The sequence below is a fragment of the Rhipicephalus sanguineus genome, chromosome 1 (genome assembly GCF_013339695.2).
Source record: "Rhipicephalus sanguineus isolate Rsan-2018 chromosome 1, BIME_Rsan_1.4, whole genome shotgun sequence".
Classification (NCBI taxonomy): domain Eukaryota; kingdom Metazoa; phylum Arthropoda; class Arachnida; order Ixodida; family Ixodidae; genus Rhipicephalus; species Rhipicephalus sanguineus.
This window is the reverse complement of record NC_051176.1, coordinates 306908086-306931289: the sequence shown is the minus strand read 5'-3', so window position 1 is coordinate 306931289 and position 23204 is coordinate 306908086. Positions and strand designations below refer to the sequence as shown.

The window sequence follows — 23204 nt, the reverse complement described above, 5'->3', positions numbered from 1 at the left end:
TTTATTTTTTGAAAATGTACTTTTTTGAAAAAAACTCGCTTCTTTAACTATTGTTTTCTTTTTTTGCGCTGCTTGTAGGAAAATGATCTTCCGTATAAATGTTGCAAAGGCTCTTTTCTATATTTGCCATTGTTTTCAAGTTTCTGTTGGCAATAGCAAACGCGCCAAGGCGCCTCAAACTTAGGACCCTTTTTTGATTTCGGCCGTGTTTGCCATTTTTTCACATTTTCTTCTTTTCGAGGACAGCATAAAAAAAGCATGGATGTAATTCACAGTAATGCGTATTAAAACCAGCAACAAAAATTTTCGACACATCATTTATAGTTCGCGCTAAATTCGGCCGTGAAATCCGAAAACATTGCAGTGAGCAAAAACAGGAGGCCCGCGCCGCCACCTTCAAATATTTTTTTGGCGCGCTGGGAGTGTTTCTTGGAAATAAAATTTTCGGTTCCGTGCACTTTGAATGTGCCCGCATAACATATAAAAAACCCAGGCAAAACAGAAATTGCGACCGGACAGGCATGTTCGATCTCTCGTGGAATCACCCAGCATGTAGAAGGGCATACGAGCCGTCCGCTGATGCCTGTCGAGATAGCACGTACGCCAGCGGTCGCGCCCTTATACTCAAAGTCCACAGTTGCTGCTAGAGCGACCCCCCCCCCCCCCCGGGTGTCTTCATGCTCCTTCAAGACGGTCGGGGCGCTTCCTCTCTGCTTGAGCAGCATTCGATGGCAGGCATCGTCCACGGCGTGATGTATCGCATGCTCCCTCCGAGCGACGGAGATGGGCCGGCTCGCTTGATCCCTGCTTCAGACGCGTTCGTCGCCCCCGCTCACTCGCTTTTACCCGCAGATAGAACATACGATGCGTGGGAGGATGTTATTGATTTGGACTTTATACGGAACATGACGGCGACGCCGACGGCAAAAACCCGTCGAGGGTGTCCATACATTGCGCTCATAAAGTTATGCAGACAGCCCACTTCAAGAGCATATGTCACATAGCTCGCACTCAGGGATTGCCTTTCACGCTAGAAGCGGGTTTGGGGTACTCCATCGCGGCGACCGCGCGCAATGGTCGCTCACTGTATGTATTCTGTAAACTAGCGCCTAGCTGTAAACAATTTCGCGTTTTATTTTTTTCCAATATTGTTATTTCGACAAGACTGTGAGGTGGGCTAGTTGGTGAACATTCATGTTTAAAGCACAAAGCTTTTAAGCGCACATAAAACGAGGACCGAAGATTTAAGAACTTGACAGGACAGCGCTTAACTCTAACTGAAATTTTCATTGAACAGAATAACATTTAAAACACAAGAGAACCAATTGCACATGCATACTCGAACAAAAGGCCTAACTTCCAGACCAGAACATTGATAACAGCTTAGTAAAACTAACAATCTTCACTTATCAAGAAAGTCAAACTCCTTATCGTGTAACGTGATGGAAGGTTGACTAACACAGTCACGGCCCCTTTTTGTAATATGATATGCCTCCACTATTTCACGTGTTGCCTGATATTTATGCCTAAACAGTATCTCGGTTTCATGCAACACAGGATAACATCCGCATTTATGGCAATGCATTGCGAGATGCGAATGGGCTGAAGCTTTCAAGGAAGCGTGGTGTTCTATAAGACGTTCATTTACGCACCTACCAGATTGGCCAATGTATACCTTACCGCAAGAAATCGGAATCATATAAACAACTTTCATGACACACTCCACATATTGGTTCGGTTTTCGATGTTTCACGGTACAGCCACTTAACTCCTTCGGTTTGTTAACCCTAGGGCAGAAGCGTGCCAACTTGTTTCTCGCTGTGACTTCACATCCACGGTATATCTGTTTCCTATATGCTTCAAGTTGTGTGCCAGCCCGTGCACGTGGCGAATGAAAGCCATCTTGCGATTTTTTGAAGCGGCTTCTTGCTTTGTGCGTCCCCTTTTCCCTTTGTTAACTTCTTTGAATAAACTGTGACACACTGAATTCATCAACTGCTGGGGGTAGCCAGATTCCTGGAATTTCACTTCTTGGCTTCTGAAACAATCGCTTACGAGATGCACACACGATTTCTGCAATGCTGCGTTGAAACATGCTTTCACGATGCCCCTTTTTACTAATTTAGAATGCCCGGACCTGTAGTCTAGCACTGGTTTGACACTTCTTGGTTGGTAACCCCAGCAAACATGATCATAATTAAAAACCAGCCATAAATCTAGAAATTGCAATTCTTGGTTCGAGGGCAGCTCTGAAGTGAAGCAAAGGCCCATGCTCTGTTCGACTACGCATGTGCAATTGGTTCTCTTGTGCTTTTAAATGTTATTCTGTTCAATAAAAATTTCAGTTGTGAGTTAAGCGCTGTCCTGTCAAGTTCTTAAATCTTCGGTCCTCGTTTTGTGTGCGTTTAAAAGCTTTGTGCTTTAAACATGATTGTTATTTCGGCTCTAAAAACTTCCATTATTGTTGCTAAAGTAATTACATAAATGTCCAGGAGGGCTTCCGCGTGGCGGTTTCGTAGAGCGCCGACAGCCAAACCTGTTAGGAGAGTGCCGGCGTTATGGTACTTGGCCTGCAAGCGAGGTGCGTCCGACAGAGGGCCCTCCGTGACTCCTCGCCCGACAGTTTGTTATATGTGAAAAAGGCGTGTCTTGTATCTTAAAATACACGATACCTCGTCCGATGTATCAAAGTACAGATACTGAGATCCTACCAGCCAACAGTATCATGGTGAGTATCTAAGATAGTACCTAAGATACATGTATCTTCGATACTGCCCCGCCCTGTAAGTATAGAGGGGGCTGCGGGTTCGTGTCAAGTTGTCTTTTTCTCAAGCGACTTTCACCCGCGGTTTCCTCTATCGTGGATAGAAATAAACAAGGGATTATTATTGTTATTATTATTATTATTATTATTATTATTATTATTATTATACGTACCCGTTCACGAATCATTATTCATACGCATCTCACTAGCTCGTACTTGCTGAGTCTTGGAAACTAGATCAATATACTTACGGGGTGCACTGTGTGACACAACGCGTACCCTCAGGCGTCAGTCACGGCCAGGCGCTTTCTTCGCATTCTACCACGGTCGGAGGCCATAGTGGCCACGGAGCCATGCACGTGCATATTTGAGTACAAACACTAATTAGTTTGGGAGTGACGCGTTGGAGAAATACAGATGGAGCGGTCGTAATGCCGCTTCAGTCTCACAGACCGAATTTAAAAACTCGGTTTCGCCATATGGGCGAAGCAATGAATGCGATAATAATGTCTGGGGTTTTACGTGCCAAAACCACGATATGATTATGAGCCGTAGTGAAGGGCTCCGGAAATCTCGACCATCTGGTATTTTTTAAAGGGACCGACAACCGATTTTTGTTCACCCGGTTTTTTATGGCACAATAGAAAGCTCACCCTTCGTAGTGTTTGTAGCTGCAGCGGTTAATCCCAAAAGCAGGCGGTTATTTTATTAGCAGTATTTTTTGATCTGAAAAGCATCTGAACTGTACGTACATTTCCTCCAGAAACGCTGTGAAGCGATAGCGATGCCGGTAGCCCTCCTCGCATTATGCTCAAGGTTTTGCTTTCACGGGAGTGGGTCAAACTGTGGTTAACTACCGTCATATTGAAATTTTCGACCGTTTTGGAATATAAGAAGGAGGAAGAATAAGTTTTCCGAACGCTCGTCGTTACGTGAGATCTCTTTACCGCCTCGCGAGCTCGCCGCTTGTGGTCTCCGCGATCAGTTCCGGCAACACGTCACCGGAGGTGCTCTTCGTACTTTTCCAACATGTCGGCAGGTGCCGCTAGGCCCTCAGCAAACATTAAGCTAACAACATTCACGTTTCCGCTCATGAGCATCGGGTCACACGTCAAGCGAAGGCGGCGCCACTGTTTTGCTCAGTGCAAACGAACGCATATCTGCACGTTTTACGTTATAAAAGATTATAATAAAAAGTGTGCTGTATTTCAACGCTAATAGAGAGACAACCAACAGCGTACACCAGTAACACCAGTAAAAGGTAACGTGAGAGGTACTACAATAGATAAAGGATTAGTGGGGTTATCTCAATTCGTGTTTTGAGCGGTTGTCGGTCCCTTTAACGTGCACTGACGTCGCACACTACACGAGCCTCTACCATTTCGCCTCCGCCGAAATGCGACCGCAATCGAACCCGCGACCTTCGGATCAGCAGCCGAGCACTATAACCACTGATCCACCGCGGCGGACAATGAATGCGATAGCAACAAATTGTAATGTTTTACGAAGGAAGGCTAGCAGCCAGCTCTTTTGGATCCGATCTCTACAATTTCTGCATGGCTTTAACTGACTTAACGTCTTAGAAACCATCGTAAGTAGCGCAGCTAGACAGGACACACAGCAAGGAACAGACGAGCACAGGCGCATACTAACAACTGATTTTATTGAAGGCGGATTCATACCTTTATACATCAACAAGCTGCGCAGGCGCACTGTCGCAACAATCAAACAAGGTGCAAAAAAAAAAAGAAAGTAAAATTCAAACAAGGCGCGAAAGAAATTGAATTTCGGCACTGGGGTACAGCGCTATGGAAGTGTCGCGTACACACTCCCCACCTGCTTTCCTGATAAAAAAACGCTTCTAATGTTTCGCGAGCCGTTTTTTGTCTACTTCTGCCTGGGATTTTTGCACATCGCAAACGTGGTTCACAATGCGAGCACGGCATGCAATGGTCAATGAGGTGACTTCTCTCCTTATTATTAAGATTTCTTCCATATTCCCTGAGCCGGTATTTAAGGCAGCGCGCCGTCTGGCTGATGTAGACTTTGCCGCAGGACTGGGGAATCTCACACACCACGTTGATGGCACACGTTGTTGGCCGCTCTATGCCAGGCTACGCAGAAATCCAACCACTCTGCTCCGACGATCTGCGCAAGACCATAAAGGCCACAGTGCGCGAAGAACTTCGTCGAATGTTCCCGTCGTGCCAGCCTCAAGTTGCCTCGATCGCAGAAATCGCCAGAGAAGAAATACAGCAGTCACAGGGCATCCGTGAGTCAACCCAGCCGCAACCACAAGCTTTGCACTACGCTGCTGTAGTCCAGCGTCACATTCCCCCTCAGCGCCCACGTCAAGGCACCGCAGCGCCGCAGTACCGTCGCCAGACACCGCCAACGCCACCCACGCCATACCACCCGCCTGTTGCTGAGCGATACCCCCCAAGGAAAACCGACGTTTGGCGCTCCCCTGACCACCGCTCCGCTACCACTGCGGGGAAGCCGGCCATACCTACCGCCGCTGCCGGTACCGAGAGATGGGGCTTCGTGGTTTTGCCGTTAATGCGCCGCGTCCACAGTGAGGTGAACATCGCGGACTACCTCGCAGGAGAGCAGTGGACACCCCAACGTCCTTCGCGTTCACCGTCACCAGGCCGCTATATCTCACCGCAATGCCCGCAGCACCGCGATGCCCGGGACCATTCAGGGAACCCATATCCGGGAAACTAAAAGCAGCAACTGATGGAGATGCGGTTGCTGGACGTCGCAATAGCGAAGATCCTCCGCCGCCGACGACGACACGTACAAGAAGATCTGAAGACGCCACGTAGAAGCAGTGGAACAAGTCGACGTCGCCGTGATGTGATGTGACGTCGCGACTTAACCGCACCGCACGACGGCGAACTAGTGACCTCGACGTTCTAATCGGCGGCCACAACGTCACCGCACTCGTTGACACTGAAGCCGACTATTGCGTCGTCAGTGTGCCGTTCGCTGCGAAGTTGAAGAAAGTTAAGACTGACTGGGAAGGCCCCGAAATGCGGACCGCTGCAGGCCATCTAAAAACCCCGGCTGTTATCTGCGCAGCGAGAGCCACCATCAATAATCGGACTTATCCTGTGAGCTTCGTAATCCTACAACATTGCTTCGGGGATTTCATAGTTAGAAGACTTTTGCGAAAAAAATGGGGACAAAGTAAGAACCACACGAACACAGCGCAAGTGTGGTCCTTTCTTTGTCCCTGTTTTTTGCACTAAATGTCTACTAAGATGCTGAACCAACACGCCCAACAAGCCACTCTTCTGGATTTCATGTCTGCATGGACTTCCTAGACCATCACGGCGCCGTCATCGACTTAAGAACCAAATCGATAACTCTATCATCGGAAAAAGCGACACCGCCGGATACGAACACATGTCATCATGCCTTGAACGTGCTCGAAGAGCAAGTGACCGTTCCGCCTCGCTCAGGCGTCATAATTCCCGTCGGTACTGAAAACTCTTAAGACCTTGACGGTGTCTTCGATAGCGTTCAGCGTTTGCTGCTAATATTTATTATATTTGTTGGGGTTTAACGTCCCAAAATCACGATATGATTATGAGAGACGCCGTAGTGGAGGGCTCCGGTAATTTCGACCACCTGGGGTTCTTTAACCTGCACCTAAATCTAAGTACATGGGCCTCGAGCATTTTCGCCTCCATCGAAAATGCGGCCGCCGCGGCCGGGATTCGATCCCGCGACCCGTGGATCAGCAGTGGAGCACCATAAGCACTACACCACCGTGGCGGGTTCAGTGTTTGCTGCTGCACCGTGATATTTCCGTCGCAAGAGGCATTGCTCGGTTGCATGAAGGAAGAGGAAGCGTGATGATAACGAACTTCAGCCAGGAAAACCGACATCTCAGCAAGGGCACGACGATTGCACACATCGAAGAAATCGTGGCCGTCAGTGATGCGTTTGGCTTTTCGGATTCTGACGAAGCTACAACAACGACCCCACTAGCTCAACCACGCTTCGACGTCAACCTAAGCCAACAGCTACAGCCCCGACAACAGCAACAGCTCCGATGCCTTCTGCAGCAATACAAGGACTGTTTCTTGTCGTCATCAAGGGTTCGATAAACGCCACTTGCTAAGCATCGCATTATAATGAAAGAAAGTGCCAGACCAATCCGTCAGAGCCCGTACCGAGTTTCGACGCGAGAACGTGAAGCCGTAAATTAACAAGTCAACGAAATGCTATGCGACGACATCATCCAACCATCCAAGATTCCGTGGGCGTCTCCCGTGGTGTTAGTGAAGAACGATGGAACCCTTCGTTTCTGCGTCGATTATCGTCGCCTTAACAGAATCACAAAGAAGGACGTGTATCGTCTTCCATGGATAAATGACACCTTCGATCGACTACACAGCGCGAAGTACTTCTCGTGGATGGATCTCAAGATTGGCTGCTGGCAAATTGAAGTCGACGAGAGAGACCGAGAGAAGGCTGCCTTTATTACACCAGACGGCTTGTTCGAGTTCAAGGTCGTGCCCGTTGGTCTTTGCTCGGCACCTGGGACTTTCCAACGCGTTATGGATACAGTCATCGCAGGGCTTGAAGTGGTAGACTTGGCGTCGTTGTGTGCCTCAAACTTCGACGAACACCTCCGGCGCCTTGAAGCTGTACTTCAAGTAGTCAAGAACTCCGGGCTCACCCTGAAGCCAAACAAGTGCCGCTTCGCGTACGAAGAGCTCTTGTTCTTGGGCCACGACATCAGCAGGTCTGGAGTCGCCCAGACCTGCGGAAAACAGCTGTCATCGCTGCCTTTCCGCCACCCACTGACAAAAAGGCCGTATGATGATTTCTCGGCTTGTGCGCCTATTTCCACGAAGCAACGCCCAAGTTGAATTTCACGGACGGCATGTTGGAAAGGAAGAAGGACACACATGCTGGATGTTTGAAACGTGCTCATGCAGTAGTTTTTTGCCCTACAATTCGGACTACTTAAAGAATGTAAAACGAGCCATCGTGATGATGGTTTTTAACTCAGCACTAAGGCCCGTATTCTGAAACGCTGCTTACCTCAGTGAGGGTGCCTTAACTTCTTGAGGACGCCTTATCACGTATTCTGGAATGCTCCTTTCTAAGGTTCCCTCACTGAGGCCCTCCTTGATGCTTCCTCAAGTTAAGGTAGCGCTAGGGCTACCTTCAGGCCTCTTTACCTTGCTACTTGCACTGAAAGGGCGCTTCTCCGCAGTACTTTGTGAACGACAGTGTGCCCGTTTTCTTATTTTCGATCAATGCCTTGCACTTCTGCACAAGCTCGATGTAATTGTATTCTCGTCATTGTTGGAAAATTGCTTGCCAGGCGTGTTTTCGAACGTGCGGCCGAACGGCTGTCAACATTTTTCGTTAAGATTGCGCGGCAATCTTAACGAAAATTCGGCGTCGTTAGCAAAAACGGCGCCGAATCGGGACGAATACATTGCTGTCGAAGCTTAAGGACGTGAATGATTCATGTCCTTAAGCTTCGACAGCAATGTATTCGTCCCAATTCGGCGCCGTTTTTGAGAGCCATAGTCAAATAATCGATGCTGTAGGGTTAACGAGTAGAAATGGGTGCTCCCGAATGCTCGGAGGACATAGATTACGCGTTTGTTAGTTGTTTCTAATCCTCCATAGCTGGCGCCACTTACCTAGTGCCACCTTGGGGACACTTTATTTGGTTTTACGCGACGCCTTTTTTAATGCCGAACAGACTAAAACGCTCTATTCACTGCTCGAACCATGCCTGGCAACGACACGGACGACGTCCGCACTTCTATCTAAAGCAAATGGAAGCATCAGTTCGGAGCTTACACGCTACAGAGCGCACGGCGGCCACTTGATAGATTCGAAGTGGACGACAACCGCTTTTGGAAGTGCGGCCATGTTTTTCGGAGGCGCGAATGCCTCGCCGGAGAAGCTTGCCGTGCACGTTGGACAGCTTTCGCGCGTGCGGCGACGGCCGATGTTCTGCGGCACCACGCCGTTGCGGTAGGCTTGCCGCTAGCGTGAGCGGGCCATAACATCTGCCAAATGGCACGATGAGCGAACAGCGGAAGGGAGCACAACCAGCACACGCAAAGCCGCAGGCACGGAGGAAGAAATGGCAGGTAGCACAAGCGCACAAGCGCAAGGGCACAACCAGCAACCAGCCAACACAAACTCGTGACGTAGGTTTGTTTACATACCCGCCGCGTTGATGTCGGCGTCGCGAGGTGCGCGCATCTCGCTCAGTCGCGCGGCATGCACTTTAAAATTGATTTTAAATATGTTCTAGGCTATATTGGCCCTTCATATTTCGTAGACGTTGTGTATGGCTCCACATACATCTATTTCACTCATTATCTCGCCTTCGAAATTTTGTGCCAGTGCTCCTTTAAGATAAGGAGGCATGAAGGGCTCCTCACGTAAGGTAAGGAAATGGTCTGAGGTAAGGAGCGTTTCAGAATACGGGCCTAAGAAAGTCATGCCACCACGGTATGCAAGAAAGTTTTATACACCAGGTGTGCTATCCTGGACTTTCGCCATTTTCTGTGTAATTTGGCGTAGGCGGGACGTGTACACAATGGTGACGCAAACACGTCAATTGCTTGCGCAACGTGATGTAAAGCGGACAAAAAATATAAGGAAACGTGCAAATAAGTAGTATTTTGCTTCTTTATTTGTAAATGCAACAACAAAAAATAAAAGGAAATTGAAGCGTTTAGTTTTAAAATCGTGAAGAAGACAATATCGTCTGCAATTCAGCGCCATTTTTGGCGTTGAGCGATGAAGCCATAGTAACTTTCCTAGCCAATAAGCGAGCCAGCCAAGCGAGCGTCAACATTGTCGACATCGTTATTTCGCCGGTTTTCTTGTGTAGGTGTTCTGCAGTTATGCCGGCAGTTCGCCGAACAGCCGGCAGCAATGTTGGATTTTTTTTACCGATAGTCCCCGTATGGGGAGGGTGGCTTGCGACTTACTGCCGGAGGTACGACGCGAGCTGTGCCAGACGCTGACAGAGCGCGTTAACCGCCTGCGCCCGAGCAGCAGCAGGCGGCGGCTATGGCGAAGTAAGGTGGCGGCAGCGCGAGCCCGAGGCGCGAAATCGTAGCGCAATCAGGTAAGCCTGCGTTTCATTCGGGTAGTCTTGATGTTTCAGCTATGGACATGCTTATTGCAGGAGAAAACGTGGAGGGCCGTTTGATTTGGCGCCGCGCGTTTCGGTGGACGACGCCCGCGTCCTACAATTACGCGCGTCGACTCCGTGTTGGGCTGCGGCGGCCTTCGTTCCCAAGGCCCGCGGCGTCCAGAAGCGCTGCCGATGGTACAGAGATAAGGAGCTGCACAGCACTGCAAGTATTTATAATGCTCCTTCTGTTTCTTCTGTCTTTTTTGTTCTGGTGGCGGTTCAGTGTTTGGTTTATCTGAAATAATGTAACGACTAGCCAAACAGCCAGTTGTGCTATTACAACGTCTCCGGTGCGCGAAGTATGTTCCTGAACTATCGTGATCATTAAGATGGCGCTGTATGTTTTGCGAAGGACGCGTAAGGACTGCTGTAAATAAAAGTTACAATCATGTCAATACACAGAAGCAGAAGCAATAAGAGTTAAGTTCCAAGGCCTCACGTTATGCACGATCAACTGAATCTGAAAGATATGGTCTAGGCGAATCTCAATTCACAGAGGTGATGCATCCCCGAAGATGTTTACGATAGAAGGTACTTCTACGTTGTTTACAACATACAACATACGGATATGAAGTACATAATGGCCACAGATAATAAAGAGGCATTGTAGTATTTCACGCACGTGATGTAACTTTGGACTGGCAGCACTAAGAAGTGAACAAACTGCATGCAAAGAGATGTCTTTTTTCTAATTGTCCTTGTTTCAAAACTGGCTGGCACAATATTAGAGGCATCCTTCGTTGTTGCTGGCAGCAGTGAATGATGAGACAGTGATGTAAACAATGAGACAACTTGACTGCTTTTTATTATTGAAAAGACAAACCTTAATATGGTTGCTCAAGAGCTATGAAAAAACAAGGCAATTTCTGCAAAGCAGTTGGGAAATCATGACAGAAGATGGTGAATTGCCTGACAATACATTCTGAAATGTCACGTATTACTCATTGCATGTTAACTTCTATAGTGCACAAGAGAAACCAGGGCAGAAAGGAGCAACACAGTGCTGTGTCCGCGTCGCCCCTTTCGGTACTGGTTCGTTTTGTGCACTATAAGTGATTAGATAGATTATCAACCGGAGCAAGCTTGTGCTTTTGCATGTACGAGTGGCTGCTACATGAATAGAGCGTTTGTACAGAACCTGCCAGACGCTTGCAGTCATCACGTGATGTGAAATGTCTTTCACTGGGTTCGCATTGTGAATGAAGTGCTGAAAACAATGCTCTGGAATGGCATTCAAGGTTGCATGCACTGCTGCAAAATAACACAGGCGGTTTCCAGAGTTACTGTGGTCTCAACAAACTAATCCTGCTGTGATTCACGGCAGAAGCTGAACACTTTTTTGCTTAACTGCCTGGTACAATTAACATGCTCTCAAAACAAAGCAGAAAACTGGGCGAGTTGGTATGTATTCATCGTCACAGGATAGTGCGCACTTAAACGGGGACAAAGGGGGAAGAACACGACAACACAAGCGCTAACATTCAACTAAAGTTTATTCAAGGAAAAAACGGCACTAACAGATAAAGAACTGTCTTTTCTTGGCCACACTGATTAGCGCCTTGCAACGGTGAACAGATTGGTTATCAACTACCATGTTTTTAGGCTTTGATATTAGGTGTGGCTTATAATTTAGTTATGTTTTCTGCGCAGTGACGCATGCGCGGTATTTTGTGTTATTTTCTTCTCTTCCGTTTTTCCTTAAATAAACTTTAGCTGAAAGTTAGCGCTTGTGTTGTCATGTTCTTCTCCCTTTGTCCCCGTTTAAGTGCACGCTATCCTGTGACGATGAATAGCATGCTCTCGATGAACGAACACAATGAAGCTTTTGTCAGATACAATTCCTGCAAGAACACAAGTACAGGGGATAGGTATAGGATCGAACACAATGCAAGTGGCTACTTTGCCATGAGAAAAAACAAGGGCTTCTTGTGTTTCACGTTTCTTCGCACATCTCGCAGGAATGTAAACCCCGTCGCATCGATGGGTGCCAAGCTGTGAACCCCTGCAGAGTGTGATTCCGCATGGTACATGCCTACTGTTGCCGGATCGTCGCAATTGTTGTAAAGGTCCGCATCTTCTCATTCGAGTTCTTGAGTGCAAGGTATTTCGTCTGGCTCAGACAGCTGCTGCCGAACATCGAGGTTGTGAAGCACCACGCAAATTGCGACGATCTTCGACGTGAAGAGTGGGGCATAGTACAGTGCTCTGTGCCTCTGCCGGCAGTGAAAGCGGCCCTTGAGGTTTACAGTGCACGGTTAAACGACGCACCGCAGTGACGAGTGGGTGCGGTTGAATCGGGCAGCAGGGAATCCTGCAGGATGTGCTCCAGGGATCGGGTTAAGCAGCCAGATTGCAGCGGGTACGCACTATCACCTGCGGAGAACAGTGTTCCAATTAGCATAATATGAATACATACATGAATATGTACTATTCCTTTCTCATTTTTAAATTATTCGAAGACATCGTGCCACTGATATGCACTGCTTTCCTTTTGTTTTTGCAGCTAGACATATTGACAGAATTGCTTGTCTGGTCAGGTCACCTAATTACGACTTTTGAAAGGCTCCAACGAAAAAATGGGTTTATTTCCAGACGGCTTAGAATCAACTCAATTCCTTCGTCAGGAGGAATGACAACGAAGATGTTGAACTGCAACCTTTAACTTCTTTCATAGACCAGGTGGGACAAGTGACAGAAGGCGCGTCTTCTTTGGTGGTAAGGGTGTTATGCTTTCCTTTGGTTGCATGAGACTGATGTGCGGGGGGATGCTGCAGACGGTCAGGGTACTGAAGGCTTCGTTGCTCTTAGTTTTATTGTGCTCAGGCCATGAATGTAAAGCGACAGCAGGTTTCTTTTGCAATCGTTTGAGTTGTTTTTTATTGCTTTTTGTGAACCATGACTGAACTACCTTTGAGTTGTCAGTCGACTTATTTTATTGCTATATAGCACTTGGCTGTGCTTGCTTATTTGTATTTATTTGTTTATACAAGTTGTCCTTTCTATACATAATTGCTTTTGTGAATCAACAAAATTTATGGCCATTGCATTTGATGTATTCTTTTTATTAACATAGCCTCAGCGTGCAGCATTTCACTTCTGCATCATCACGTGCTTACTATTTATTATTTCACCACTTTATTAAAAAGGATCATACAATGTCTTCATGGAAGTTTCTTTCATGCTTGGCCTTTCTATTGCAGTAGTAGTCTTTCCCATGAACATAGAGAGACAAGTTGCAATCATACTCCGAGAGCAAGTTGGATTGTTGTGTGCTGCCTCGGGTCGAAGTATGACTTCTTTTGTGAAATGTGTGCATGAGAGAAGTTTCATTTAAGGGAAGAGCAGTGGCACTAAAGTAGTATTCGACCAAGGTATGCTGCCAGTAGTAACATATGGGGCAGAAACTCGGACAAAGAGACTGGAGTAGTTAAGAACCATGCAGCGTGTAATAAAATTACCATGAATGATGGCTTTGCTACACTAAGACGCCACACAAGCATTTTCATGCTTGCATACTAAGCAGCTATTCACCACCCTGGCCACGGAGTCCAGGGTGGTGAATAGCTGAATAGCCCAAGTCCTGGTTCACGGTGCATGTCCTCCACGTGAAGGCTTGGTGGACAGGCCCCGGGTGCGACGGCAGTGATCGGCAGGGTTGATCACATACCTGCAGAGTGTTGTTTGCATTGGAAGGAAGTCGGCAACAGCAATACAACCAGCTACATGCAGTACAACTGTAACTGTGTGGGGCAACGCAATTATTTCTGTGAAGTTGCTTTCGAAGCGCAGCTTCGATAGCTTTATCTTTCATTTCATATGTTGCAGTTACTGCATGTCTGCATATCAATGTTTATGAAGTTAGAGCGCAATGAGCAGGTTTGATTTCCTTTCATGCATTACTTTTCTTAAAAGCAAGGCAGCTACCACGATCAATTATGAAGCTCGATGAACGTTTTATCGTGTCGTCAAGTCAGCCCTGCCGAAACTAAATAGGGGCGGAAACTTCGTTTACCGCGACTACTGCGTTCTTTGATATCACTGCAGTTAGAGTCACGGAATATGTCGTTAAATATTGGAGAGTGGTCCAAAGGTGTCTTTCACGTTCCTCCTTTGGATTCTACTAACAGCATGTGCGAGATTAAATAGCATGAAATTTGTTCTCACCACCATGACATTGAGGGTGTAAAAGTTCTTGCGGCAAGAGTAGGGAGCCTTGTTGCCGTCATCCTTTTCATACGGCACACTTATGCACAGAAACGTGCCATCGACCGCCTCGACGCAGCCTTCAAATCTTGTATCCATGTATACAAAGCCTTCCTTCTGGCAGGGAGGGCGATCCACTCATTGCCGAGGCGCTCGACGATCGCTCCCACGACAGCATGAATCGTGAGATCCACACTGGACTGGCTCGTCGCCACGTCCTCGTTGTTTGTGATCGCGCCCTGGTAACTACCGGTGGCGAAGAAGGGAAGGGCGCAAAGCGCTTGCAGCTCAACGAAAACAACAACGGCAGGGGCTGTTCTCGTGCGGGAAGCTCCTCGCACAGCCATCGCACAATGTCCTTCGTCAGCCGGTACCGCAGTTGAAACAATTTATCGGCCATCGCAAAAGCATCGCGGTACTCGCGGAATTCTCTTTCTTCCTGCAGCTCCAGCCACTGCACGATGAAGGGCAGCGCCATTTCGCTTCACCTATCTAGCGAACAAGCTAAATTAAAGAACCTTTTATTTTTACAAGCAGGCTTCATATACAACACTTTATAATATTACTAACAGAAAACATGCTTGTAAAGTAACAACGGAACGACGTCTACACATACGTATGTGAGGCGGCACATCGGTTAAGCAACTCAGCTTACAACAATATGGCGGCCAATTTTGGGTATTTCGTCGTTCTCACATTTTAAGCAGCAAATTTGGCGGGATGCAACGTCACGAAACATCAAATTGACGCTACAAAAAGTGAGGTCCTGTGACGCAATGAGCATCATCAGTTGAATGTCCAATCGTGTTGGAGACTTGGCGGCTCTTCGTCAAGCGAGCAGTAGTTTCGATCAACCCCAAGTTGACCGTACCCAAAGCTTTGTATCATATTTTGCTTTCGTTCTTTAGCGAAAACCTCTGTTTATAGGCGGTAGAGTACGGCAAAGAGCTTATTCGAAAAAAAAAAAACAATTTTTGATGACGTTACGTCGTCGCAAAATCCTGTGTCGTAATTGCAGCGCCACATCACGAACGACCTCGCGGGACCAATCAAATCAGGCAACATGGCGGAATTTGACAATATCCAGAATAGCACTCCGGTCACTCGACTAAACAGTGCTGGCTACCTCAAAGTCACTGTAACGGAAAAAGTACCGCATTCGTTTTCTCTTCGCCGCCGCGCCCTTTCGGCGGCTTCGCCACATAAAGGGTCCAGCTCGCTCGCCTCGCTGGTGTCTCCCCGCCGCCGATGCACGGCGCTTTGGAGGGCGATTGTTTTTATAGCCCCAGAAAAGCGTGCAGGAACATTACGACATCCCGTATTGTTTTGACGCAAGCCTGTCGAGGCATCGAAGAATGCCTGGGTGCTGCGCTTTTGGGTGCAGCAACCGGCGGGAAACGGGCCAAGCCCTCTTTCCTATTCCCAGCGGGAAAAAGGATGCGAAGCGACAGGCTGTGTGGCTGCGCAGAATATGGCGGAAAAATTTGTTCCCACGACTATACGCGCCTTTGTGAGGTAAGCGTTTCATTGAGAATTCGCGAATGTTGTTTCGAGCAATGTTTGCGTCTCCCCTGCACAGCTTGTTTCGCGTGGTTGCCGCGGAAGGTTCATGCACAATAACATTGCCGGACAGCTCTTATTTTTGGCGTAAAATTGACGCCTTTGGACTCGCATATAACGATCAGCGCCATGAAATCTGACTGTTACAGATTGGTATTGGGTGACGTGACTGTATGACAAACATAAAGAACAGGTGGTAACATGAAAATAATGGCACGCATTTCATGTAAGGCATGATTTACATTCCATGCTCATGGTGCACTCGCGGCCGGTTTGCTGGCTTTATATGCACCAAAATCGGTATTGCGTGACCTGACTGTACGAGAAACATTAATAACAGGTGATAACATGAAAATAATGGCACGCGTGTCATGTAAGGCATGATTTACATGCCACGCTCATGGTGTACTCGCGGCCGGTTCGCTGGCTTTATATGCACCAAAATCGCTATTGCGTGACGTCACTGTATGTCAAAGATAAATAACAGGTGGTAACATGAAAATAATGGCACGCATGTCATGTAAGGCATGATTTACATGTTACCACCCGTCAGTAAAGTTCGTTATACGGAAACATCTCGTCATATCAATTTTACTATATACGCATTTCATTAAACGCGAGCACCCCGAAACCGTGTCATGTAAATCATGTTTTACATGGCATGCCTGTCATAATCTGCACGCTATAACCAATAACTTATGTTGGTCATACACTCTTGTCATGCCATACCAATTTTGATGTGTATCAAACTAGCGAAGCGGCTGCGAGCGGGCCATGAGCGTGGGATGCAAATAATGCCGTACATGGCATGCATGCCATTGTTTTCAAGTTGTCGCCTGTAATTTGTATTCGTCATACAGTCATGTTATGCCATACCAAATTTGGTCTACATCCCATTGACGAAACGGCCAGGAGAGCACAAAGTCGTGGGCGGCTACATAGATAGATAGATAGATAGATAGATAGATAGATAGATAGATAGATAGATAGATAGATAGATAGATAGATAGATAGATAGATGCGTTCAAAGTCGCATAAGTTCGCTAAGAAATGCTTCGCATTCAATAAATGCCGACAGCCGAGCGCGTAAATGCAGCGCAGTTCGCATTTTTTAATCGTGTTAGTGCGCGTGCGTGCGCGTGTAGGCAAGTGAAAAATGCCGCTATTTCCTAATCAGAGAGCAACGTAGTGCTTCATTCGGGGCTGCAAACGCGCACACAATGCGTAAATCATGTTACTCCGCGTGAAATTAACACCGCGCCGCCACAGCTTCGGCCGCGCAGGACCAAATATGGCGGCGGGCAGGGCGGTCGCGGTACTTTTCCCGTTCCAGTGACTTTAGGCTACCCTAAAGGCTTCGTCAGAGCAGTAGCCGAAGGACTACTGAAGAAAATACAAGCCCGCAAAACACTGGTCAAGAAGAAAAAGCTGAACAGAAGAAAAACACGGTCGTTATATCTTATGTACATAGCGTGACCCACAAAATAATGAAAATAGCCGGGAAAGAAGGCATCACAATTGTATGTTCTGCACCGAACAACGCTTATTGAATGTGTGCGCAAGTCAGTGACAGCGGTGAAAGGAATCGATGCAGCAAAGAACACAAAGAAAAGTGCAGCGCGTGACGAACCGGGGTCATCTACGACATACCATTATCATGCCGCGAAATTACATAGGACAAACGGGCAGGTGGCTCTATGACAGGACAAGAAAGCATGCGGCATCATTAGAAAGAACCCCTGCTGGATATGCCGCCTTCCACAATCGCCACTGTCAGTGAACTGTCGAACTGCACGACATCAAGATTTTAGCAACAAGTAATGACCAGCTGACGCGCGAAATTTTAAAAGCCGTGGCCATCGATTGAAGTGTACAATCATGCATCAGTAGGCCATCCATACTACTAAAGGAAAAACGAAAAAAAGACGTATGCGCAGAAATAACAATCTGGTAATCATTGGGCGATGCATTCTGTAACTGCCATAAATATGACAGAAAAATTTCAGTAAACGTTCTTCCTAGTCCAGCCGTGTGTATGTCTTTCTGTTGTCGTCCAAATAGTTGGCTGGAACCCTCCTCGCTATTACAGACGGTTGGTCAAGGACTTTAGATGTGAAGCATCTTATAGCGGAGTTCAATCCGGTGGTGGTGGTGGTGGGCGGCGTGACCACCCTTACTGCGCATGCGCAAACCTTCTGCACCTCCCCTCTCCACTCCCTCTCTCCCCTTTCCCTCTCCACATCACCTCTCCCCTTCCCTTTCCCCCTCTCATTTCCCTTTCCCAATCCTCTCTCCACTTCCCCTCTCCACTCCTCCTCTCCCCTCCCATCTCGCCTCCTCTCCCCTCCCCTTTCCCCTCTCCACTCTTCCTTTCCACATCACTTCTCCCCTTCCCCTCCCCTTTCCATTCCCCTCCCCCTCTCCACTTCCCATCTCCCCCTCACCACTCCGCCTCTGAAACGCGGGCTCTACATGCCGAAACACTGCTTCGCATCGCCTCATGGTCCCCTTTAGCGGGAGATGGTGTGATTTTTTCATGGATCGCCGAGCCACTAACTCACCTCACGAAGACCGATGTGGAATTTAAATGGGAAACGGCGCAAGTCGAAGCATTTCAAGAACTGAAACGAGGCCTGCAGACGCCTCCGACACTTGCGCGGAAATCCACACCGACGCAAGCAGCGCAGGGCTCGGCGCCGTCCTTGTGTAGAGGACTGACGAACTAGAAAGGGTTATCAATTATGCTAGCCGGTCGCTATCTAAGGTGGAAGCCAACTATTCCAAAACAGAAAAGGAGTGCCTTGCCATCATATGGGCCACATCATAGTTTCGCCCCTACCTTTACGGCAGGCCCTTCAAAGTTGGAAACGACCACCGCCCCTCATGTTGGCTAGCTAACTTGAAAAACCCTTCAGGTCGCCTCGCACGGAGGAGTCTGCAGATTTCAAGAATTCGACATTAACGTCTTCTACAAGTGCGGACAAAAGCACTCTGACGCCGACTGCTTGTCTCGCGCCCCCCGTCGACCCACCTCCGCAGGACCAACAGGACGACGACTGCTTGTGGGGAACCACTAGCGCCGACGACTTCGCTGAACGACAGCGAGCGGACCCGGAACTCGGGGGCCTTGTGGAATACATCGAGGGCAAGACTGCATGCTGCTCCGAAGGTATTCAAGCGACGACTGGCATCGTTTTCCTTGCGAAACGGCGTTCTTCTAAAGACTTCTCGCCACTTCGAGCCAACTACCTCCTCGTTATACCTTCAGCATTGTGTCTAGATGTTCTGGAAGCTTTACTTGACGACCCGACGGCTGGACACCGTGGATATTCCCGCACGCTCTCCAGGATACAAGAAACTACTACTGGCCTCGCCCCACTGCCGACGCCGCCCGTTATGTAAAGATCATTAATCTTGCTTCAGGTGGAAGGTGACTAGTCCGGTAGGATAGGTATGCATGATGCGGGTATGATGTATGTTTCTTGATGAAGGGAAGAACTGCCGGAGAGGTTGCGATAAATAAAGAGGGAAGTGATGCGAACGCAGAGAGAGGGTTGGAGGAACGGACATTAATTGTAGTGATGATGTCATATGAGTATCAAGAATGAATGTGATGTCATATGAGTATTAAGAATGAATGGGGCGCGATTGGTTAATGTTTTCCTTCGGCACTGATTGAACAGTTTCGATCAGATATGCTTGACGTGGATCCCAGACAGTGGAGGCATTATATAGTTTGACGTGGTGAAATAGTCGAGCATCCTCCGCCGGCTGTGTAAGTGCAGGCGCGACACCGGCCAGGACTGAATCGCTTGGGAGGATCCAGACTTAGCTCACCCACCTTGTTTTTTTTAAAATGCAAAGCACTTCTTAGCGAACTTCTGCGACTTTGAGCGTATCTATCTAGCCGCCTACGACTTTGTGCTCTCCTGACCGTTTCGTTAATCGGATGTATACCAAAATTGGTGTGTCATAACATGGCCTTATTACGAACATAAATGACAGGTCATATCATGAAAATCATGACACGCATGCCATGAACAGCATGATTTACATTCCACGGCCTTTGGGCTCTTGCGGCTGTTCCGTTAATTTTATTATACCAAAATTGGCACGGCGTGACAACAGTTCATGACAAACATAATGACAGGTCCTAACATGCAAATCATGACGCGCATGTCATGTGCAGTATGATTTACATGATATGGTCTCGGGGCGCTCGCGGCCGTTTAAATGAAGGGATGTATACGAAAACTGGTATGACGAGACATTTCTGTATGAGGAACATAAATGACACGTGGTAACATGAAAATCATGATATGCATGTCATGTACGACATGATTTACATGCCACGCTCATGGCGCACTCGCGGTCGTTTCGCTAGATTGATATACACCAAAATGGGTATTGTGCGATGTCACTTTATGAAGAACATGAATAACAGGTGGTATCATGAAAACCATTACATCCATGACATGTATGTCATAATTTACATGCCGCGCTCATGGTGCATTCGCGGCGGTTTCGCTTGCATGATATACACCAAAATTGGTATTGCGCAACACGACTGTATGACGAACGTAAGTGAGAGGTGGTAACATGAAAATCATGACATGCAAGTCATGTACGACCTGATTTACATGCCACGCTCATGGTGCGCTAGTGGCCGTTTCAGTAGATGGATATACACCAAAATTGGTATTGCGCGATGTGACTATATGAAGAACATGCTTAATAGTTGGTAAGATTAAAACCATGACATGTATATCATGTATGTCATGATTTACACGCCACGCTCATGATGAATTGGCGGCCGCTTCGCTAGCTTGATGTACAGCAAAATTGGGATTGCGCGAAGCGACTGTATGGCGAACGTAAATGAGACGTGGTAACATGAAAATCATGATATGCATGACATGCACGACATGATCTACATGCCATGCTCATGACGCACTCGTGACCGTTTCGCTTGCTTGATGTACACCAAAATTGGTATTGCGTGACGCGACTGCATGGCGAACGTAAATGAGAGGTGGTAACATGGAAATCATGACATGCAGGTCATGTACGACATGATTTACAAGCCACACTCAGGATACATTCGATGCTGTTTTCTTTAAATGAGTTATAAAAATCCTAATGTTCTGTATATCAGTGAAAGTAATGTTATTAACACACTTGTCCCTCGTTAGGCCGTTGATACCCTGGTACTGATGCATTTGCAAGTGCCAGCTGTTTACAGAGGCCAGCTAATAATTGCGTACGGAAACCTGAGAGGACTGTGGCCAGGCCCGTAGCCAGGGGCACCCCCCCCCCCGCCTGAAATTTTGATGGAGGGGGTATTTTACCGAAAATGATTAATGAAAATAGGTGATTTTCTCAAATAGTCAAGACCTTTGACAAGTGGGCCCCCGGAAAAGAATTGCTGGCTATAGGCCTGACTTGCTGTACGTGAACGACATGGTTGTGCCCAGGTGGTCCTGCTGCACCGCTGGCCCATGTATCGTGACAGCGTATTCTTCTTCGCAAGCGTCGTTATACTCTTGGCTGCCCTGCAGGACGAAGCCGTCAGCCGGTGAGTGCCACGTCATGTTGAACGCGGACATTGCCCCTTCAATCATATCCAAAACGTAGTTTACTTCCTAGGAGAATGATTACAAAGGTTAGGTGATCCCGCGCGCATATATGTCTCCCTGTACAGCAGGACATTTCTAACCGGCAAGAAACAAAATGTACGAGTGTAGTGCACTGAAAAGCGCCTAAATTTTAGGCTTGGATGGAAACATTGATGGGGCACGTTGTTTGATCCAGTTAGCGCTATATTTTTTGAGTGTTAGGATCGCTGCATCACCGACATCGTTCTTGCCATGAGTTGAGTGGCGAGAGTAATCCCATCCGAGCATTCATATGAAATCAATTCCTTTTATTTCTATGAATAACAGTTTCTGGAAAGGTTCGTTGGCTAAGAGCTGTTATGGACACCTCGATTGTTCCAATGAATGGTATTCGACAGAAACACTTCAAAGGAAAAATGCTAAAATACAAAACTAAAACTTTCGTAGTAGCCCGTGGCATTCCACAAAAAAAAAAACAAATGCTTTACATCACAGTTGCATTTCACCGCAAACAAAAAAGAAATATGTGCTATGCAGTAAAAAATACACCCAAAAAAACTTGAACATTAAAATAAATTTATAGATTACAAAAATAAAAGACAGAGAAAAAAAAAGACATGGGCAGTTTCGCATAGTGGTGCCAAGCCTAAAGAAACGGCGGAGCTGGGCGTCCTTCCTTGCTTGTCTTCGTTTTAGATGCGAAGTATCTTATGGCGGAGTTCAATCCGGTGGTGGTGGCGGTGTGCGGCGTGACCACCCTTACTACGCATGCGCATACCCTCTCCACTCACCCTCCCCTCTCCCCCTCTCAATTTCCCCTCCCCCTCTCCACTTCGTCTTTCCCCTTTCCACTCTTCCTCTGAAACGCGGGCTAGACATGGTGAAATGCTCTCCTGTGCAACGCCGCGATGAGCACCGGCGCATGCGCGTCCCCTCCCCCTCTCTCTCCTCTCCTACGCTGTCCCCCTCTCGCACGCCTGCCGACCGCGTTCCCCGCTCGCGCTGTGAGAATTAACGGCCAGGATAGAGGGAAGACGACACGCGTAGCGTTCCTCTTCGCGTTCCACGACGCGAGGTCGGTAGCATGCCCAAAGAACGCCAACGGAACGCGATCGTGCAAGTGCTCCGGCTTCGCATCGCCCCATGGTCCCCTTTAGCGAGAAATGGTGTAATTTTTTTCTCTTTGTTCTTGTACTTCTTTCTCTGTTTTTTTTTCTGTCTCCCTTTTGTCTCTTTTTCTCACACTCTCTCTTTCTGTATTTTATTGTTTCTTCCCGTTCTTCCTTTCTCTCCGTCTACTTTTATGCAGAAGATGAAGAAGAGGACGAAGAGAGCACGCGCCGTCCGAGTTTTTGCCAACGCCGTGCATAGCTCGAGAGGAGCATCAATAATAATGATGGTCTCTGTTCCACGCTCCTCACACTTACATGCAGCTTCAAAAGTTCCGCTGTTAAAAATATCCTGCCAGGTTCACGAAGTGCAGTCCAAGTTACAGCTGACGGTTTTTCACAGAAATACACTTATGATCGTTGACAAATTATATTGCATCATTCATAATTGGTATATATTTTAAAATCTTCGAACAAACTATATTTATTTGCGAATGCCATCAGGGATTGGCAAATGAGTGTTTAATTCATTTGTTCATTCATTCATTTGTTTAACTAATTTAATATATATATATATATATATATATATATATATATATATATATATAATATTGTCACGTGGTGGTGACGTTGACGAAGGCAGCAGTCAGCAAGTCAGAGATGAAACTCTTCATTTGGCCGAACTTGTGGCCGGGAAACTGAAAGTCAAACTATAGCAATACACTAATAGCGGCGAACAGTGCGTCGACCGCCGATCA

General features: G+C 47.3%; 1 protein-coding gene across 3 annotated transcripts in view; it reads left to right on the top strand.

Annotated features, from left to right (window-relative positions):
* Positions 1 to 23204, top strand: part of LOC119379406 (probable sodium/potassium/calcium exchanger CG1090) — a 527113-nt gene that overhangs the window by 111509 nt on the left and 392400 nt on the right. For all 3 annotated transcript variants that reach the window (XM_049411972.1, XM_049411973.1, XM_049411971.1), the window contains exon 4: positions 21197 to 21297. In XM_049411972.1, coding sequence (XP_049267929.1) covers positions 21197 to 21297 — 101 coding nt within the window. The remainder of the gene's footprint in view (positions 1 to 21196; positions 21298 to 23204) is intronic.